Below are 22,210 nucleotides of genomic sequence, written 5' to 3'. Positions count from 1 at the left end.
TTGAAGTCAGGGCTCTGTGCAGGCCACTCAAGTTCTTCCACACGGATCTCGACAAACCCTTTCTGTATGGACCTCGCTTTGTGCACGGGGGCATTTTCATGCTGAAACAGGAAAGGGCATTCCCCAAACTGTTGCAACAAGTTGGAAGCACAGAATCATTAGAATATGTTAAGATTTCCCTTCACTGTAACTAAGGGACCTAGCCCGAACAATTAAAAACAGCCCCAGACGATTATTCCACCTCCACCAAACTTTAAAGTTGGCACTATGCATTTGGACAGGTAGTGTTCTCTTGGCATCCGCCAAACCAAGATTCGTCCAGATGGTGAAGCGTGATTCATCACTCCAGAGAACGTGTTTCCGCTGCTCCAGAGTCCAAAGGCGGCAAGCTTTACACCACTCCAGCCAACACTTGGCATTATGCTTGTGTGCAGCTGCTCGGCCATGGAACATTTATTGTACTGACGTTGCTTCCAGAGGCAGTTTGGAACTCGGTAGTGAGTGTTGCAACTGAGGACAGACAATGTTTACCCACTATGCGTTTCAGCACTAGGCAGTCCCTTTCTGTGAACTTGTGTCACCTACCACTTCGTGGCTGAGCCGTTGTTGCTCCTCGATATTTCCACTTCACAATAACAGCAAGATGGTGCCGTACTGGATAGCTGCCCTTTTGGAAGTGCCGACCCAACTTTGTTATTATTTTGCCATTTATTTTTACTCTATTTTATTTCTTGCAACCGACAACAACTCTTGAACATCGGATTGGCAGTTACTTACCCTAATTCCGGCTTCTACTTCAACTCATCTACCCTGGGCTCTCTATAATTCCAACCCAATTTTCGGGCTACCCAAAAGGTAACGCCAGCGTTACAGAGGCAAGAGAGGGGGGATCCTGGTGAGATTAAAGCGAAGGCAAAACCGGCCACCTCTTCCCACGATTTTACAGTCACTTGATAATAAGATGGATGACCTCCAATCATGCACTTGCTTCCAACGGGACTCTGCAATATTCTTTGCTTTTCAGATAAGATACCCCCCCCCCCACGACTATCCAACTCGATGGATTCACCGGGCGGACAGGTCAGTGGAGTCAGGGAAATCGAGACGCAGAGGGGTTTGCCTCTTCAGCAACTCCAACAAATGTGCTAATTCCAGCATGGTGGAAGTGTCGACCCACTGTTCACCAGTCTTGGAAAACCTGATGTTATTCCTGACATGAGAAGGGTCTTTAACTTCTTGGTTGACAGAGGGCATTATTTTCACGTCCGTATGAAATGCAAGCCCAAATCCAACTGCCTGCTACTCATCCCCAGAAGATAAGATATGCATATTATTAGTAGATTTGGATGGAAAACACCCTGAAGTTTCTAAAACTGTTTGAATCATGTCTGTGAATATAACATAACTTATTTAGCAGGCAAACCCAGAGGTCACTCTCTTTTCAATGGGTTTTCATTGGGAATCCATTTCTAAGGGACCTTCTTGCAGTTCCTATCGCTTGCACTGGATGTTAACAGTCTTTAGAAATTGGTTGAGGTTATTCCTTTGTGTAATGAAGAAGTGCAGCCATCTTGAACAATGGTCACTTGAAGTGTACTGTTAGATATAGGCGGTTGACCAGAAAGCATGCTTCAGCTTGTTTTCTTCCTGTATTGAACTGTCTTCAATTTTATCGATTATTTACGTTAAAAAATACCTAAAGTTGTATTACAAAAGTAGTTTGAAAAGTTTTGGCAAAGTTTACAGGTACATTTTGAGATATTTTGTAGTCACGTTGAGCAAGTTGGAGCAAGTTGGAGCAAGGTGTTTTTCTGGATCAAACGCGCCAAATAAATTGATATTTTGGAGATATATCGACGGAATTAATCGAACAAAAGGACCATTTGTGATGTTTATGGGACATATTGGAGTGCCAACAAAAGAAGCTCGTCCAAGGTAAGGCATGAAATATATTTTTATTTCTGGGTTTCGTGTCGCGCCTGCAGGTTGTTGAAATATGGTTTCTCTCTTTGTTTACGGAGGTGCTATCCTTAGATAATAGCATCGTTTGCTTTTGCCGGAAATACTTTTTGAAATCTGACATGTTGGCTGGATTCACAACAAGTGTAGCTTTAATTTGCTATCTTGCATGTGTGATTTCATGAAAGTTAGATTTTTATAGTTTTGGCGTTCAGCATTTTCCCTGGCTTTTGGCCAGAGAGGTTAAAACTATCCCAGAGAGGTTAATAAGGTCAACACCCGCAAGGCCGCAGGCCCCAACGGTATTCCAGGGCACATTCTCAGAGCATGTGCAGAACAGCTGGCAGGCATATTCATGGGAAATGTTCAACGTCTCCTTGTCCCAGTCTGTAATCAAATCAAATTGTATTTGTCACATGCACCAAATACTTACCGTGAAATGCTTACTTATAAGCCCTTAACTCTGTTTTCTTAAAACTGGTTGGTTGTTGGTTAAGAAAATATTTACTAAATAAAGTCAATGTGCGGGGGTACAGGTTAGTCGAGGTAATTTGTGCATATAAGTAGGTGTAAAGTTACTATGCATAGATAAACAGCGAGTAGCAGCAGTGTAAAATACAAATAGTCCGGGTGGTCATTTCATTAATTGTTCTGCAGTCTTATGGCTTGGGGCTAGAAGCTGTTCAGGAGCCTTTTGGACCTAGACTTGGTGCTCCGGTACCGCTTGCCATGCGTTAGCAGAGAGAACAGTCTATGACTTGGGTGACTGGAGTTTTATTTTTTGGGCCTTCCTCTGACACCGCCATACATTTTTTTTTTTTTAATTTTACCTTTACCAGGCAAGTCAGTTAAGAACAAATTCTTATTTTCAATGACGGCCTGGGAACAGTGCCTGTTCAGGGGCAGAACGACAGATTTGTACCTTGTCAGCTCGGGGGTTTGAACTCGCAACCTTCCGGTTACTAGTCCAACGCTCTAACCACTAGGCTACCCTGCCGCCCCACATATCCCCAGATATTTTAAGATGACCACAATCATTCCTGTCCTAAGAACTCTAAAGGCTTCGTGCCACAATAACTACCACCCTGTAGCACTCACTTCTGTAACCATGAAGTACTTTGAGAGGCTGGTTATGGCACACATTAACTCCATCCCATCCCCCCTAGACCCACTCCAATTTCCATACCTTCCCAACAGATCCATAGGCAACGCAATCTCAATCTCTCTCCACACTGCACTCCCCCACCTAGATAAGAGGAATGCCTATGTGAGAATGCAGTTCATTGACTACAGCTCAGCGTTCAACACTAATGTCCCCTCCAAGCTCGTCACCACGCTGAGGAATCTGGGTCTCAACACCTCCCTCTGCAACTGGATCCTGGACTGGCATGGCAACATCACCTCCACCACGCTGGCCCTTAACACAGGGCACCGACAGGAGTGTGCTTAGTCCCCTCCTATACTCTCTGTTCGCCCACACACACGACTCCAACACCATTTTTACGTTCGCTGACGACAACGGATTGTGGTAGGCCTGATCTCCTGATCTCCTGCGACGAAGAGTCAGCCTACAGGGAGGTGTTCAGTGACCTGGCAGTGTGGTGCCAGAGCAACAACCTCTCCTTCAATGCTGAAGGTTAGAGTTGCCAAACGTCAGCCTCGAAACCTTAATGACTTGGAGAAGATCTGCAAAGAAGAGTGGGACAAAATCCCCCCTGAGATGTGTGCAAACCTGGTGGCCAACTACAAGAAACACCTGACCTGATTGCCAACAAGGGTTTTGCCACCAAGTACTAAGTCATGTTTTGCAGAGGGGTCAAATACTTATTTCCCTCATTAAAATGCAAAACAATTTATAACATTTTTGACATGCGTTTTTCTGGATTTTCTCTCACTGTTCAAATAAACCAACCATCAAAATTATAGACTGATCATTTCTTTGTCAGTGGGCAAACGTACAAAATCAGCAGGGGATCAAATACTTTTTCCCCCTCACTGTAGTAGCTAGCTATCCAGCATGTGATTCAAACAGAACTAAATAGTGCGTCCCTTGTTATGCTTAATAAAGCGTAGAATTATGGCACTCATCCACAGTGATCTATGTTCATCCATGCTCCTGGCCTACACTTCACTCACAAACCTTTAATCAAATCAATCCGAGCTACCAATTATATAAACCAAATCTCATTTAAAAATAAATAAAAATACAGCAACACAAATGTAGTATAAAAACTAATAACATCCTCTGCATGTCTCAGCTACAAGCCAGTTAGGAAGCAGAAAAAGCATATCCAGAAAAATAAAAGCTTGAGGCATTATGTCCCATTATTATTATGTTATACCTGCTGATAAAAATCCCAATGTCAACATGTTTTTGAAAGCCTAAGAAAATACAGTACAACATTGTATTCAAAGTTTATATATAAAAAATATATAATTGAACAAAAACACTTCATCTACTCACAATAAAGATACAGCATACAAGGCAATCAACTATAAAATACAATGCAAGCATTCACAACACAATTTCAAAAAAATGTGATACACAATTCAAGTCACTGACTTGAATTCAACCTATCATCAATTTGTCCTGGTATTTTAAGCATTCAATAATTTTTGCCCTGCTGGGTGATAGCTGTCAAAAGACAGCTAAGAATGGGTCTGAGGCATGTCTCTACCAGAAACTGCATTCCACCAAAAAGAGGTGATCACTGGTGGATGCATCCATTTCAAACATGGTGTTGGGGGAAATCAATACCCCAGTCCTTTCCACATTATCCTCTCAACCACCAAGGACATTTAGGCCATTTCAAGGTCAACTGATGTATCCATTTTCATCATCTAGGGAGTTACTTGGAAGGAGTCCTAAAACATAAAGAAAAAAGACACAGAATGAACTCAAAATGTGTTTGCTAAGTGTCCAATGGTGCTTTACTACAATGCCTTTGAACACAGACTAATAGTTTCCTTCAAATATGCCTAGACTGGATAATGAACTTACTGCTTGAGACGAAGAGGCCTTGCTGACTTTAGAAGGCTGTGCGCTTGAGTCGGAATCCAGCTCAGGGAAGTCTAGCTCAATATCCAGGACATCATCCAAGTCAACCTCATATCTAAATGACACATGAAACAAATACTAACTGCATTACAAACATGACTTGGTTTGAGTAAGATGTCTGACACAAAGGGGTTGTCTTTCATGAAGAATATACAGTGCATTTGGAAAGCATTTCAGACCCCTTGACTTTTCCACTTTAAGGTACAGCCTTAATCTAAAATGTATTAAAATATCATTTTTTCCTCCCTCAATCTACACACACACCCCATAATGACAAAGCAAAAACAGTTTAGAAAATGTTTAAAAATGTAAAAACTGTAAACTCACATAAGTAGTCAGACCGCTTACTCAGTACTTTATTGAACCTTTGGCAGCGATTACAGCCTCAAGTCTTCCTGGGTATGACGCTAAAAGCGTGGCACACCTTTAATTTGGGGAATTCCTCCCATTCCTCTCCGCAGATGCTCTCAAGCTCTATCATGTTGGATGAGGAGAGTTGCTGAACAGCAATTTACAGGTCCCTCCAGAGATGTTCGATCAAGGTTCAAGTCCGGGCCACTCAATGACATTCAGAGACTTGTCCTGAAGCCACTGTGCTTAGTGTGCTTCCCTGCCACTGAAAAACATCCTCACAGCATGCTGCTGCCAACACCATTCCATTCCTTCAATAGGGATGGTGCAAGGTTTCCGCCAGAAGTGAAGCTTGGCATTAAGGCCAAATAGTTCAATCTTGGTTTCATCAGACTAGAGAATCTTGTTTCCCATGTCTGAGTCTTTAGGTGCCTTTTGGCAAACTCCAACCGGCCGTCATGTGCCTTTTACTGAGGAGTGGCTTCCGTCTGGTCACTCTAACATAAAGGCCTGATTGGTGGAGTGCTGCAGAGATGGTTGTCCTTCTGGAAGGTTCTCCCATCTCCACATAGGAACTCTAGAGCTCGGTCAGAATGACCATCGGGTTCTTGGTCATCTCCATGATTGCTTAGTTTGGCCGGACAGCCAGCTCTTGGAGGTTCCAAACTTATTCCATTTAAGCATGATGGAGGCCACTGTGTTCCCTGACACAATCCTGTCTCAGAGCTCCACTAACAATACCTTCGACCTCATGGCTTGGTTTTTGCTCTGACATGCATTGTCAACTGTGGGACCTTATATAGCCAGGTGTGTGCCTTTCCAATTAATGTCCAATCACAATAAATTCACCACAGCTGGACTCCAATCAAGTTGTAGAAATTAATGGAAACAGGATGCACCTGAGCTCAATTTCGAGTCCCATGAACTTGAAGCAAAGGCTCTGTATACTTATATAAGGTAGTTTTATAAAGTAAATAAGGTAGTTTTATTATTTTTAATAAATGAGCAAAAATGTATAAAAAAAACTGTTTTTGCTTTGTCATTATGGGGTATTGTGTGTAGATTGAGAGGGGGGGGATGAAAAAATAAGGCTGTAATGAAACAAAATGGGGGTCTGAATACTTCCCTTAGGCACTCTACCGTGAGACTAGAGAGATACATTTTTGACACACTTCCAAATCCAATTTCAGGAGAACTTGTGCTTGTAATTTATGCACAATAGTTGGGGCACAATTCTATTAGAATAGAACATTGTTTCTGTTAAACCATCATCATCTCAGGTTGCAAGTACAGTATGTCAACATTTAGAGATGGTTTTAAATTCCAGGATATTTGAGGGGGTTACATGGCCTGCAGCTCACTGCCCTCCTGGGCTGGGGGGTCCCACGCGTGAATCTTCACCTTCCACAATTTAATCTGCTGGTCCCATGAGCGCCGGCTGTATTTCTTAAACTTGTTAGGAGTTTTAGGATGAACTCCTGGCTGCCTCAAGTGCCTAACAAAACAATGGACAACAAATTGTTTAATACTAACTTCCGACCTAATAGGGTGGTATGTATCCTAACAAGAATTTAATCTAACCATTCACTGTATTTGACTCACTTGGGTACTTCCTTTATATATCTGTCGTAGGCGAGTGTGTTCTTCCCATATGTGATCTGTTTCTGCCTCCTCATCAGGACTTCCTCATCCTCCTCCATGACCTCACCAGGGACTGGAGAGTCTCTGGAATCTGAGCTGAAGAGACAGGATACAGATGAATGAAATGCAATGATGGATGTAGCCTGAGTGTAGAGGTCTGCGTGGGCCTGATTTCTTCATCCCGCATCTTTCCATACCACATTCTGCCCCCTTTCTGTCTGACTCCCACCCGCTATGGCAAGAATTGTTCCCAAACCCAACTGCAGTCCCACAATGTTATTTTAGGCATTTGTAACGGAGCTTATTTTGCCAGCAACGGTCCCAGCAATTGTGTATCTTATAGGCAATATCAAATGCTCAAAAACAACTTGATATGTTTAATTATCAGAGATTCACACATCTGTACTACTGGGCTATATTCAGCAAATAAACTAGATTAAGTACATTTCCTTGGAAAGATAACTGCCCCTGTACTTCTCTGTGACTGCATAGGCTATTAAATTGAGGCCACGTGCACACCTGATCTCACAGATATGGCTACTGAACTTGAAGCAACAAGAAAGATGACCACGACACTTGCTACGTTGTGCAGAAAGCCTACCTTTTAGGAAGATGATTAGCAGACAAGAGACAAATAGTAATCAATACTTATTGAAAATGAAAAGGTGCAAATCTCACTCACCATAGTAGCCCAACCTATTCAGGCATTGTGCCTTTTAAACTATGTTTAAATGTTTTGATTGCACCTTGTCTTACGTTGGTTGAGTGCCGTCCACTTCTTTGCATTATCAATATTTATTTAGACACAAGTAAACTACAGTAGTCATATTTAACTTAACTGCCACATGATTATCTGCCCATGTAGGCAGCCTACTCTATTTCAATGAGACCACACATAGGCATACTTGAACTCTCATGCCCAACGATGAGGTAGGTTACTGCAGTTGAAGCAGCAAATAATGAATAATCCAAAAAAATAAGTGTTTTTAATACAATAGGTAGGCTAACACATAGGCAGAAAAAGGACCGTTTCCAAATCATCTGAGACAAAAATATTTCCATCCCAAAGTCATGTGTCAGACAGCCTGTTGCTGCGGCATAAAAACGCAGCTCGTGCCGCACTGATCTGTCGGGACCCGCGGGAATGCAGCCCTCTAGCCGAGTGACAACCTGTGCCATCAAGCCAGAGTTGGCAAGAGGACAAACAGATCTGGGACCAGGCTAGCATGCTAAATTCAGAGTAGAAGACATCATTATTCAAACAAACCTCCCTGAAGAATTATTCCGTTCCCTTGGACCAAACTCTGTTGCCAGTATCCTCCTCCTGTAACTAAAAGAAACAATAGCATAACACAATTGAAATATTTTAGTCATATGCATGTACAACGGGGAAATCTGCAGGGACTGCTGACCGTTGCATGTCACAACAGACGCTTGAGCACATTTCGTCAGTCTCCACTTCACGCTCCCAGTCCATGCATCTGGGAACTGGACCTTCACTTTCAGGAGTGGTACAACTGAAAGAAGAATGACATGCATCATTAATTATGAGTATTATTATAATTATGTACACATTTGAGTATACAGTTCATTCGTAAAGTATTCAGACCCAGTCACTTTTCCCACATTTTGTTATGTTAAAGCCCTATTATAGAATATCAATATTCCAAAATGACAAAGCGAAAAAGTACATTTTTTTGCAAATGTATTAACAATAAAAAAACAGAAAACCTTATTTACATAAGTATTTAGACCCTTTGCTATGAGACTTGAAATTAGAAACAGGATGCACCTGAGCTTATTAACAATCCTTGAGATGTGCCTACCAAAAAAAATCTGCAGAATTGAAAGTCCCCAAGAACACAGTGGCCTCCATCATTCTTAAATGGGAGAAGCTTGAAACCACCAAGACTTTTTCTAGAGCTGCCCACCCGGCCAAACTGAGATATCAAGGGAGAAGGGCCTTGGTCAGAGAGGTACCAAGAACCCGATGGTCACTAACAGAGTGCCAGAGATAAGAGAACGTTCCAGAAGGGCAACATCTCTGCAGCACTCCACCAAATCAGGCCTTTATGGTTGGAGTGGCCAGACGGAAGCCACTCCACAGTAAAAGGCACAAAAGCCTGCTTGGAGTTTGTCAAAAGGCACCTAAAGACTCTCAGGCCATGAGAAACAAGATTATCAGGTCTGATGAAACCAAGATTGAACTCTTTGGCTGAATGCTAAGCATCACATCTGGATGAAAACAGGCACCACTCATCACCTGGCCAATACCATCCCTACTGTGAAGCATGGTGGTGAAAGCATCATGTTGTTGGAAAGTTTTTCAGTGGCAGAGCCTGGGAGACTAGTCAGGATCGAGGGAAGATAAACAGAGCAAAGTACAGATAGATCCTTGATGAAAACCTGTACCAGAGCACCCAAGACCTCAGAATGGGGGAGGTTCACCTTCCAACAGGACAACGACCCTAAGTACACAGCCAAGACAATACAGCAGTGGCTTCGGGACAAGACTCTTGAATGTCTTTGAGTGGCCCAGCCAGAGCCCAACCTGATCAAATATCTCTGGAGACCTGAAAATCGCTGTGCAGCGACGCTCCCCATCCAACCTGACAGAGCTTGAGGGGAACTGCAGACAAGACTGGGAGAAACTCCCCAAATACAGGTGTAACAAGCTTGAAGCATCATACCCCAGAAGACTCGAGGCTGTAAACGCGGCCAAAGGAGCGTCAACAAAAGTACTGAGAAAAGGGTGTGTATACTTACGTAAATGTTATGTTTATTTTTAAAACATTTGCTAAAATTTGTAAAAACCTGTTTTTGCATTGTCAGTATGAGGCATTGTGTGTAGATTGATGAGGTGAAAAAACTATTTAATCAATTTTAGAATAAGGCTTTGAACATAAAAGTGAAGGGGTCTGAATACTTTTACAAATGCACTGTGGTGTGTAATATCTATATATACATACACACACACACACACACACACACAGTGGATTGCGAAAGTATTCACCCCCCTTGGCATTTTTCCTATTTTGTTGCCTTTTACAACCTGGAATTAAAATTGATTTCTGGGGGGTTTGAATAATTTGATTTACACAACATGCCTACCACTTCCAAGACGCAAAATATTTTATTGTGAAACAAGAAATAAGACAAAAAAACAGAACTTGACCGTGCATAACTATTGACCCTCCCCAAAGTGAATTATTTGAAGAGCCACCTTTTGCAGCAATTACAGCTGCAAATCTTATGGGGTATGTCTCTATAGGCTTGAAACATCTAGCCACTGGGATTTTTGCCCATTCTTCAAGGCAAAACTGCTCCAGCTCTTTCAGGTTGGATGGGTTCCACTTGTGTACAGCAATCTGTAAGTCATACCACAGATTCTCAATTGGATTGAGGTCTTTGGCTTTGACTAGGCCATTCCAAGACATGTAAATGTTTCCCCTTAAACCACTCGTGTGTTGCTTTAGCAGTATGCTTAGGGTCATTGTCCTGCTGGAAGGTGAACCTCCATCCCAGTCTCAAATCTCTGGAAGACCGAAACAGGTTTCCCTCAAGAATTTCCCCGTATTTAGCACCATCCAAATTCAGTTTCCCAGTCCCTGCCAATGAAACACATCCCCACAGCATGATGCTACCACCACCATGCTTCACTGTGGGGATGGTGTTCTTGGGGTGATGTGAGGTGTTGGGTTTGCGCCAGACATATAATTTTCCTTGATGGCTAAAAAGCTACATTTTAGTCTCATCTGACCAGAGTACCTTCTTCCATGTTTGTGAAGTCTCCCAGACGCCTTTTGGTGAACACCAAACGGGTTTGCTGATTTGTTTCTTAAACAATTACTTTTTTCTGGCCACTCTTCCGTAAAGCCCAACTCTGTAGAGTGTATGGCTTAAAGTGGTCTTATGGACAGATGCTGACAGAGCTTTGCAGCTCCATCAGGGTCGTCTTTGGTATCTTTGTTGCCTCCCTGATTAATGCCCTCATTGCGTGGTCCGTGAGTGGCCCTCTCTTGGCAGGTTTGTTGTGGTGCCATATTCTTTCCATTTTTTATTAATAGATTTAAAAATGGTGCTTCGTGGGATGTTGAAATGTTTAAAACCCAACCCTGATCTGTACTTCTCCACAACTTTGTCCCTGACCTGTTTGGAAAGCTACTTGGTCTTCATAGTGCCGCTTGCTTGGTGGTGTTGCAGACTCTGGGGCCTTTCAGAACAGGTACACACACACACACACACACACACACACACACACACAAATAAAGTCCACCTGTGTGCAATCTAACAAATTATGTGACTTCTGAAGGTAATTGATTGCACCAGTTCTTATTTAGGGCCTTTCATAGCAAAGGCGGTGAATACATATGAACACACCCCTTTTAGGTTTTACTTGTTATTTTTTTAACAAGTAATTTTTTTCATTTCACTTCACCAATTTGGACTATTTTGTGTAAGTCCATTACATGAAATCCAAATAAAAATACATTTAAATTACAGGTTCTAAGGCAACAAAATAGGAAAACGCCAAGGGGGTGAATACTTTTGCAAGGCACTGTATGCTGCATCACAACCGGCCGTGATTGGGAGTCCCATAGGGCGGCACACAATTAGACCAGCGTCGTCCGTGTTTGGCCGGTGTAGGCCGTAATTGTAAATAAGAATTTGTTCTTAACCGACTTGCCTAGTTATATAAAAAATATATATATATATAATTTTGCACGCCCAATTTTTCAGTTTTTGATTTGTTAAAAAAGTTGGAAATTTCCAATAAATGTTGTTCCACTTCATGATTGTGTACCACTTGTTGTTGATTCTTCACAAAAAAATACAGTTTTATATCTTTATGTTTGAAGCCTGAAATGTGGCAAAAGGTCGCAAAGTTCAAGGGGGCCGAATACTTTCGCAAGGCACTGTAAGTAGTTAATAGACCAATAAGGAAGAGAGTTCCAAACCTCTGAAAACAACAGCTAATTATCAGTTTTCGCCTCCCCACTCAGACCACTCTGACAGTCCTAGCACAATTCTTGCTTGAGAAATTGCTCTTTGCTAGGAATCCATTTGTTTATTATTTTAAAATGTTTAATTGTTTTCCAGAAATAAGAGAGCAAAACAGCTGCATTGGACTTTTACAGCAAGTTTTCTGCAAGTCTACCCATTTTTCCAAGTGTGCGCTACAAGCTATTTGTGGAGGAGTACAAAGGACGGGCTACAGAGAGGCTGAGCTGAGAATGACATTAGGGCCAGCAAGCCAACTACACCACCATCGATCATCTGGCATCACCATCAAACAATCCTACTCCAGTGGGTTGCCAAAAGCACCAGTCTCCGCCATGAGCAAGGAACTCTCCGAATATGGCTTCATCACCATAACGTCAGTTTTGTTAATCTACCTAATTGTTAATACTTTTTCCCCTTCATCTGTAAGCCTATACTGCAATTCCGCTTTTAGCTGTTAATGTGTAGTTTATAAGATTAAATTAACCAAAGTTCTACAAGCCGTCTCCCCAGAAGAACTCTGATTTGTCTAAAAATACCTGAAAATGACAGATGTTTCAAGTACAGTGAAATGCCTGTGAAATGCTTACTGCAAACTCAAAGCCAAACAATGCAATAATCAACAATGTATTACTAGAACAAAAATCAAGAGCAATAAGAAACAAAGTAAGCATTCTATATACAGGAAATATTTAAAAAGTCAGTTCCAATACCATATTTCAGGGATGCAACCTAGTGAGGGCCCAAAAAGGTGCAACTTTTTTTGTACTGAAACATGAAAAAAAAATCCTGCTAGGGGGAAATGCAAAAGAAAACAAAGAAAATGATCTACATGACCAATATTTGTGTATAAACTAAAGAGTGGTTAACGTGAACCTAACTCACAGCTACATTTTTTTAAAGAAAGCAATCCAATGTTATTTGTTGCATAGACTTTACTGCAAATGACAAGTCTTGAGGAAAAAAACAATACACTAACATTGCAGTTACCCATGACAGCCCGAATGCTTGTGACCACACACACACACACCTAAATATTGCACCTGGGGGATAAAAAATCTAAAGTAGAAAAACAATGAAACAAACAGGCATTCAATTTTTGCTTTATTATTGTGGCCACTATAGTAGACATCAATCACACAAGGCTACATGTGTGCAAATACAACATTCACTAAGTAAAACATTTCAATAATCCCTCACTCACAGAAGTGTTACTGTCAAGTTCAACACAAAAGCAATATCTTTGGGATACACTGCACATGATTACATTGTACACGTTTTGCCTGTGGACATCTGTTCTACATGTGCCAGCAGAGCACGATACCCTTTGTTGGCATAATTTATCTCTTTCAGGCAGAGTACACCTGGCATACCCCTTTTTTCTCCACTGTATTGAAAAAGTGAGAAAGAGGGAAAGTATGTGGTGTTCCTTTCACCTCTATAGTGGCATCCAGTTTAAGCTAGGCCCAGCTCCAGCTAAACTTGTTTAACAAGCAACACCTCATTTTCACCTAATTCTCTCATTTTGAAAATTAGCCAAATACTGTAGAGGGAAAACATTACTGTTAGTTCATTAGCTAGTTAACATGTCACACAGATTGCCAGGCTTCAGTAAGCAACTAACATGTTATAACCTGAGGAACGGCAATGTCACAAGTTAATACTATAGAGAATTGGATAGGTTACTAACGTTGCTCATTGAAGTCATAACGTTTGCTAGCTAACCCTACCAACAGCTCTGCACACCCCGCAGCAACTATCCCAAGCCCCGCCCCCTTCTCCTTGACCAAAATCCAAATAGCTGAAGTTCTGAAAGAGCTGCAAAATCTGGATCCAGACAAATCAGCTGGGCTAGACAATCTGGACCCTCTAAAATTATCCGCCGACATTGTTGCAACCTCTATTACTAGCCTGTCCAACCTCTTGTATCATCTGAGATCCCTAAAGATTGGAAAGCAACACCCACCCGCAGCACGCGCTCCAGCAGGTATATTTCACTGGTCATCACCAAAGCCAACACTTCCTTTGGCCGCCTTTCCTTCCAGTTCTCTGCTGCCAATGACTGGAACGAATTGCAAAAATCACTGAAGCGCGAGTCTTGTATCTCCCGCTCTAACGTTAAGCATCAGCTGTCAGAGCTACCGATCACTGTTCCTGTACACAGCCTATCTGTAAATAGCACACCCAACTACCTCATCCCCATATTTTTGTTGTTGCTCTTTTGCACACCAGTATCTCTACTTGCACATCATCATCTGCACATCTATCACTCCAGTGTTAATGCTAAATTGTAATTATTTCACCACTATGGCCTATTTATTGCCTTACCTCCCTAACCTTACTACATTTACACACACTGCACATAGATTTTTCTAATGTGTTATTGACTATACGTTTGTTATCCCATGTGTAACTCTGTTGTTTTTGTCACACTGCTCTGCTTTATCTTGGCCGGGTCGCAGTTGTAAATGAACTTGTTCTCAACTGGCCTACCTGGTTAAATGAAGGTGAAATAAAAAATATATATACATTTTATCAGTTAAGTTGGCTAATGTTGCTCTGGCTAGCTATGGGATAATTCAATCCAAGATACTTAACAATGCTAACAATACTTGTTCCACCACACTTTCTCCATCACCTCAAACTTTCCAAATTCCAATTGTTTTTCAGTTCCAGCTCATGAAGTATGCTTCATCACCTTCTCACCCCTGTCTCCCTGGGCAGGCTTCTCACCTACCTCTTTGTTATCGTTCAGGGGACACGACACTGTAAGTTACCTGGAAAACTGCCTTAAGCACTGACGCTGTAACAAGCACATTGGTGGTCTCTTCTCTTTTCAGTCGGGTGCTGCTTTCTGTTATGTGAACAATTGGCATAGCCTTGGATACAGCCAGTATTGCTCCAAACGGCAATCACTTTTCTCATCGGATCTACACTAATCATGTAGGTCACCTATTTCGGATTCAAAACTGGGAATTTCACTGACAGGTGACTAGTTTGTATCCATGATATTTACATGTGCAGGGAAATTGGAGTGATGGAGGTAGATACAGGTAAGGTGACTAGGCAACAGGATATATGAAACAGTAGCAGCAGCTTCCATGTGAGTGGGCGTGCAGAGTCAGTAGAAATGTATGTGCATATGTGTGAGTGAGAAAATGGAGTGAGTGCTTGTGTGTGTTGGAGTGACAGAGTGTGTGTGCGCGCGTGTCGGTGTAGGGACCTGTGAGTGTGCAGAGATTGAAATAAAAGGTCAATAAAGATACAAGGTAAACTCGTCCGAGTAGCTATTTTGTTGGCTATTTATCAGTTGTATTGCTTGGGGATAAAAGCTGTTCAAGAGCCTGTTGGTGTCAGACTTGTTGCACCGGTACCTCTTGCCGTGCGGCAGCAAATAAAATAGTCTATGGCTTGGGTGGTTGGGGTCTAACAATTTTCCGGGCCTTCTTTTCACACCACCTGATATAGAAATCCTGAATGGCAGGGAGCTCGGCCCCAGTAATGTGCTGTGCTGTCCGCACAACCCTGTGTAGTGGCATGCGATTGAGGGCGGTGCTATTGCCATACCAAGCAGTGATGCAGCAAAGATGTGGTGTGAAAAGGACACATCAAACCACACCACTTCTTCCTAGCATTTTGGATTGCTTATTTTTAACAGCAATATTCAGGGTGAAATACATGGGGAACATTTGCCAACCTATTGTTAAAAAGCTATACTCATTTACGGTTTTCACAGGACAGGCTACTTCATTTATAGCTCTCAAGAGCAGCGTCCCAAATGGCACCCATGTCCCTATAAAAGTGCACCACTTTTGACCAGGGCTCATAAGGCTCCTGTCAAAAGTAGTGCATCATGGAGAAAATAGGGTGCCATGCGGGACGTACTCAAGGGCCCAACAGCAACTTAACCTAAAATATTGGTCTGATACCTCCCAACTGAGCAGTCAATCTTGTCTTATGGTCATTTAATATAATTTCAATTACTTTCTGACTGCACCCCTTTAGATTTGAACAGAACCGTTCATACATGTTGGCCCATACTAGAAGTGATCAGAAATTGACTTTTTGGACCTGAATGCCAAAACATTCAGGAGATAGAGGTGCTCAAGTTGACCCATTTTGCATACCCCACCCTACAATAAGACATCCATGTCTTCATCACTGAAAAATATCAATGGCTGAGTTTGATATCATTTGGAAACTTAAAAATAGGGTTGTCAAACTATTTAAAAAGATTAATTACACAATTTAAAGAATTAACATCAATTATCTAAAAACGCGTAAACTCTGATTTACTTCATGTTCACATATGTTGTAGCTTAGACCTTATTTTCCTATTTTACATCAGAGGTGTTTGAACTTGAACTTTGCGACCCTTTGCCACATTTCAGGCTTCAAACATAAAGATATAAAACAATTTTTTTGTGAAGAATCAACAACAAGTGGGACACAATCATGAAGTGGAACGACATTTATTGGATATTTCAAACTTTAACAAATCAAACTGAAAAATTGGGCGTGCAAAATTATTCAGCCCCTTTACTTTCAGTGCAGCAAACTCTCTCCAGAAGTTCAGTGAGGATCTCTGAATGATCCAATGTTGACCTAAATGACTAATGATGATAAATACAATCCAACTGTGTGTAATCAAGTCTCCGTATAAATGCACCTGCACTGTGATAGTCTCAGGTCCGTCAAAAGCGCAGAGAGCATCATGAAGAACAAGGAACACACCAGGCAGGTCCGAGATACTGTTGTGAAGAAGTTTAAAGCCGGATTTGGATACAAAAAGATTTCCCAAGCTTTAAACATCCCAAGGAGCACTGTGCAAGCGATAATATTGAAATGGAAGGAGTATCAGACCATTGCAAATCTACCAAGACCTGGCTGTCCCTCTAAACTTTCAGCTCATACAAGGAGAAGACTGATCAGAGATGCAGCCAAGAGGCCCATGATCACTCTGGATGAACTGCAGAGATCTACAGCTGAGGTGGGAGACTGTCCATAGGACAACAATCAGTCGTATATTGCACAAATCTGGCTTTTATGGAAGAGTGGCAAGAAGAAAGCCATTTCTTAAAGATATCCATAAAAAGTGTCGTTTAAAGTTTGCCACAAGCCACCTGGGAGACACACCAAACATGTGGAAGAAGGTGCTCTGGTCAGATGAAACCAAAATTGAACTTTTGGCAACAATGCAAAACGTTATGTTTGGCGTAAAAGCAACACAGCTCATCACCCTGAACACACCATCCCCACTGTCAAACATGGTGGTGGCAGCATCATGGTTTGGGCCTGTTTTCTTCAGCAGGGACAGGGAAGATGGTTAAAATTGATGGGAAGATGGATGGAGCCAAATACAGGACCATTCTGGAAGAAAACCTGATGGAGTCTGCAAAAGACCTGAGACTGGGACGGAGATTTGTCTTCCAACATGACAATGATCCAAAACATAAAGCAAAATCTACAATGGAATGGTTCAAAAATAAACATATCCAGGTGTTAGAATGGCCAAGTCAAAGTCCAGACCTGAATCCAATCGAGAATCTGTGGAAAGAACTGAAAACTGCTGTTCACAAATGCTCTCCATCCAACCTCACTGAGCTCGAGCTGTTTTGCAAGGAAGAATGGGAAAAAAATTCAGTCTCTTGATGTGCAAAACTGATAGACATACCCCAAGCGACTTACAGCTGTAATCGTAGCAAAAGGTGGCGCTACAAAGTATTAATTTAAGGGGGCTGAATAATTTTGCACGCCCAATTTTTCAGTTTTTGATTTGTTAAAAAAAGTTTGAAACATCCAATAAATGTCGTTCCACTTCATGATTGTGTCCCACTTGTTGTTGATTCTTCACAAAAAAATAAAGTTTTATATCTTCATGTTTGAAGCCTGAAATGTGGCAAAAGGTCGCAAAGTTCAAGGGGGCCGAATACTTTCGCAAGGCACTGTAGATGTTTGGGGGTCCACACAACATAAAATGAGAGGAAAAGAGAGGAACTCTGCCTAGAAGGCCAGCATCCCGGAGTCGCCTCTTTACTGTTGACGTTGAGACTGGTGTTTTGCGGGTATTATTTAATGAAGCTGCCAGTTGAGCACTTGTGAGGCGTCCGTTTCTCAAACTAGACACTAATGTACTTGTCCTCTTCCTCAGTTGTGCACTGTGGCCTCCCACTTCTCATTATATTCTGGTTAGAGCCAGTTTGCGCTGTTCTGTGAAGGGAGTAGAACACAGCTTTGTACGAGATCTTCAGTTTCTTTGTAATTTCTCGCATGGAATAGCCTTCATTTCTCAGGACAAGAACAGACTGACGAGTTTCAGAAGAAAGGTCTTTGTTTCTGGCCATTTTGAGCCTGTAATCGAACCCACAAATGCTGATGCTCCCAGATACTCAACTAGTCTAAAGAAGGCCAGTTTTATTGCTTCTTTAATCAGATCAATAGTTTTCAGCTGTGGTAACATAATTGCAAAATAGTTTTCTAATGATCAATTAGCCTTTTAAAAATGATAAACTTGGATTAGCTAACACAACGTGCCATTGGAACAAAGGAGTGATGGTTGCTGATAATGGGCCTCTGTACACCTATGTAGATATTCCATTTTTTAAATGTTTTTTTATCTGCCGTTTCCAGCTACAATAGTCATTCACAACATTAACAATGTTTACACTGTATTTCTGATAACTTTGATGTTATTTTAACGGACAATTTTAATCTCCTTTTCTTTCAAGAACAAGGACATTTATAAATGACCCCAAACTTTTCAACAGTAGTGTAGATAGAGTCTACCAAAGGGCTAGGATGGGGTATGCAAAATTGGTCAACTTTGAGCACCTCTATCTCCTGAACATTTTGGCATTTAGGTCCAAAAAGTCACTTTCTGACAACTGCCAAGGGCAAACATGTTCAGAAGGTTTATTTATGGAATGACCCCTTACCTAACAGGTCTGATATCAGTGCGTCTGTGGTTGACATTACTCTTCTTCAGATCACTGGTGGAGTCCATGTCCTCATTTGATCTCATACTGCCATCAGCTACACGTTTCCGGTAGTTATACTGCTTCAAAGGGCCCCTATTCCTAGAAACAATGAAACACAGATCAACAAGACTGAAAGATCATGCCATTGTCAAGTACATCATTTCTAAAGCAATTCACATTAAACTGCTGCACATTCATTATGTTCCCCATTTTTGACCTTTATTTAACTACGCAAGTCAGTTAATAACAAATTCTTATTTTCAACGACATCCTAACTTGCCAGCAGCATACCACTGCTGGCTTGCTTTTGAAGCAAGCCAACCAGGGTTGGTCCTGGTCAGTCCCTGGATGGGAGACCAGATGCTGCTGGAAGTGGTGTTGAAGGGCCAGTAGGAGGCACTCTTTCCTCTGGTCTAAAAATATCCCAATGCCCCAGGGCAGTGATTGGCACTGCCCTGTGTAGGGTGCTGTCTTTTGGATGGGACGTTAAACGGGTGTCCTGACTCTCTGAGGTCATTAAATATCCCATGGCACTTATCGTAAGAGTAGGGGTGTCCTGGCTAAATTCCCAATCTGGCCCTCAAACCATCACGGTCACCTAATAATCCCCAGTTTACAATTGGCTCATTCATCCCCCTCCTCTCCCGCGTAACTATTCCCCAGGTCGTTGCTGCAAATGAGAACGTGTTCTCAGTCAATTTACCTAGTAAAATAACGGATAAATACATTTTTAAAAACTGCCTTGTTCAGGGGCAGAACGACAGATGTTTACCTTTTCAACTCGGGGATTCGATCTTACAACCCTTCGGTTAATAGTCCAATGCCCTAAACACTAAGCTACCAGACGCCCTTTGCTGTAATTGATTCTTATAAATCACTAGACTCAACAGTGGAGACACTAGTAGCTATGTCAAGTTACACTACAAAAATTCGCAGCCTCTTTAACAGGTTAACTTTTTGTGATGCTTCACACAATGTTTACTACAATAGGTGCTTCGGAGCCGCATAGTATGAGCGCGGATTGGTACGCAACCTAGCTTAATATAGCAAGCTAACTTTAGTAGCTAGTTATCTAGCAATTGTTGCATTCAAACGACACGTACATTTGAAGGGAAAACAGTTATCAAGTTGGCAAGGTAGCTAGCTGCATAAACAATGCAATGGTTTGCAAATGCCTTTCTATTCAGCTACCGAGCCATGCTAAGTTAGCTAGTTGATTAGCTAGCCAGCAGTAATGTTAGTTAACTAACCTTAACACCTGTTCAAAATATTGGTAAGATGTCTAACATGCACGACGTAGCCAATACCATTGTCGTATAAACATGCACAACAGTAACGTTAATGCAATAAATGCTAATCAATTTCTTACGCAACATTAGATGGAAAACTTAACTAGCAAAGAACATTTAGCTAGCCAGCACCAGTGTTCTTGATTTCGCGTGAGTAAGGAGAAGACTGGTGCGAGAGAAATCTAACTGCCCAAATGTATTTGAAATAACTTTCTATATATAAAGTACCCTTACAAATCATGACAACTCACCTATTTTCATCTCCGTTATAGTCAGCGTCAGTTCGTCTAGACGAAAAGACATTTGCTACTGCTACTGCCTCTTCTTCTTCTTCTTCTTCTTCTTCTTCTTCGATGGGGTTTAACGGCGATTGGCATCCAATGTTAACGGTGCATTACCGACACCAGCTGGGCGGGGTATTAAATAAGAACTTTTTAAAAAACATTCTGGGAAAGGGGTAAAATTATATCATACAAAATCAAACACGTAAGCTAAAAACCATTAAAAAATAAAATAAAACAGTCACACTTCTTCAATCACAGTTCACTCCAAAATGCATCCCTACACAGGCTCATGGGCCTGTGATGGGGCTACATTAACAGACAGAATATCTTGCACCACCTTGGCTGTAAAATCACTAAGACCCCCCAAAACGTTCAGTGGCATTCACAATGATTCCAATTTTCTTAGACTTCTTCCCCACTTGTGCTGTACAGTTTATGACCATTGCAATAAATAATACAAAGTCCACCTTTTCAACATGTAGCATTTCACTATCCCTCATTTGATGAAAAACCTTCACTGGTCTTGGTGGCTCTACAACCATTGCTTTTTCACCGGCACTCGTTCCTTCCAATTTTCTCACCGCCTCCAGATAGGAAACACGCTGGACACTGCTTTAACCTCATTATCCTTCACCCTAGTATGGCACTTCAAGAATTCTGGCGCATGTTCACCTCCACAGTTGCAGCATTTCCCTTCATCTGGCATACGATATCCTTCCCTTCTGTACATACTTGACACATGACCAAATCTTTTACATTCATGACACTGAAGGGGCTTGAGCACAAAAGCTCTTACAGGGTATCTCATGAATCCTAACGTCATATGAGAAGGGAGAGACTCTTTATCAAAGAACAGTAGCATGGATGAAGAAAACATATTGTCTCCGTCCAGCATATAAATCAGTCGACGTGCACCAACCACTTCAGTTATATTCTCTGCCTTTATTTCTTGCGCCACCCCAGAAATAACCCCCTTGATAGGCGCCCTGCCACGAAAACCCATTTAGGAAACATTCCACTCCGATTTCTTTTTGAGCACGCTTCTTCTGCTCTGCAGACACACAAAATAATCAAAATAAGACCACTTTTTGTGACTCTCACTGTCTCCACACTTTCTTCAATCTGGAGACGTTAAACGGATTTCCCAAGTAGCATTCATCCAAACCCTGACTCTGACCAAAAACGAGTCTAGTGGTTTCCTATTTTCCAACATAGCTTAACTTCTTTTGTTTCCCTTTTTCTTCGCCACTGTAACCCACTCATTCTCATGTTAGCTTCACTTGACTCACTAGCAGTTTCAAACAAAACCTCAATGAAAGTCTCCCCTCTCTCATCTAACGGGTAGAGAGCTCAAAAACGAATATACTGTAACGACCCTGGGTTTACAAGCGCGGAAATCGACCCTGCCGTACGAGCATGCTTTTGCGGCACAGTCGATAGCGCGCCGGACCTCGGGCTCGAAGGTCGAGGGTTCGAGACCTGCTCCCTGCTGTTTCATTACAATACATTTTATTCTAGTCATAGCTAAATGCAGGACTAGCTAGTAACATTAGCTGATACTACTTCTTCTTCTTTGAGATTGGGTTGGTGGATCGCATCCAACTTTTAATTTGAAAACACCGCCACCTACTGTACTGGAGTGTGAGGCCA

At 41.8% G+C, this 22,210-nt stretch overlaps 1 protein-coding gene across 1 annotated transcript; it reads right to left on the bottom strand.

Annotated features, from left to right (window-relative positions):
- Window positions 1-4,362: 4,362 nt before the first annotated feature.
- Window positions 4,363-20,625, bottom strand: LOC139366112 (histone RNA hairpin-binding protein-like). Its single transcript, XM_071103214.1, has 8 exons — window positions 20,528-20,625; window positions 18,946-19,086; window positions 8,422-8,526; window positions 8,277-8,339; window positions 6,971-7,105; window positions 6,714-6,863; window positions 4,961-5,072; window positions 4,363-4,824 (listed from the first exon to the last, which is right to left on the bottom strand). The coding sequence occupies exons 2-8, from the start codon at window positions 19,029-19,031 to the stop codon at window positions 4,801-4,803; spliced, it is 675 nt and encodes a 224-aa protein (XP_070959315.1). The 5' UTR covers window positions 19,032-19,086; window positions 20,528-20,625; the 3' UTR covers window positions 4,363-4,800.
- Window positions 20,626-22,210: the final 1,585 nt, after the last annotated feature.

Source organism: Oncorhynchus clarkii, chromosome 14 (assembly GCF_045791955.1).
Source record: "Oncorhynchus clarkii lewisi isolate Uvic-CL-2024 chromosome 14, UVic_Ocla_1.0, whole genome shotgun sequence".
NCBI classification, from domain to species: Eukaryota; Metazoa; Chordata; class Actinopteri; order Salmoniformes; family Salmonidae; genus Oncorhynchus; species Oncorhynchus clarkii.
Note: the sequence above shows the minus strand (reverse complement) of the source record. Positions and strands in the feature narration are given on the sequence as shown.

What these genes read in the sequence shown, in the direction of transcription:
- LOC139366112 (XM_071103214.1), bottom strand. Translation starts at nt 19,031, where the DNA reads ATGAGATCAAATGAGGACATGGACTCCACCAGTGATCTGAAGAAGAGT. An exon ending in ACTGATATCAGACCTGTTAG is followed by an intron (nt 8,527 to 18,945) that starts GTAAGGGGTCAT and finishes TTCTTCTTTCAG; the next exon opens with TTGTACCACTCCTGAAAGTG. An exon ending in TATATAAAGGAAGTACCCAA is followed by an intron (nt 6,864 to 6,970) that starts GTGAGTCAAATA and finishes TTGTTTTGTTAG; the next exon opens with GCACTTGAGGCAGCCAGGAG.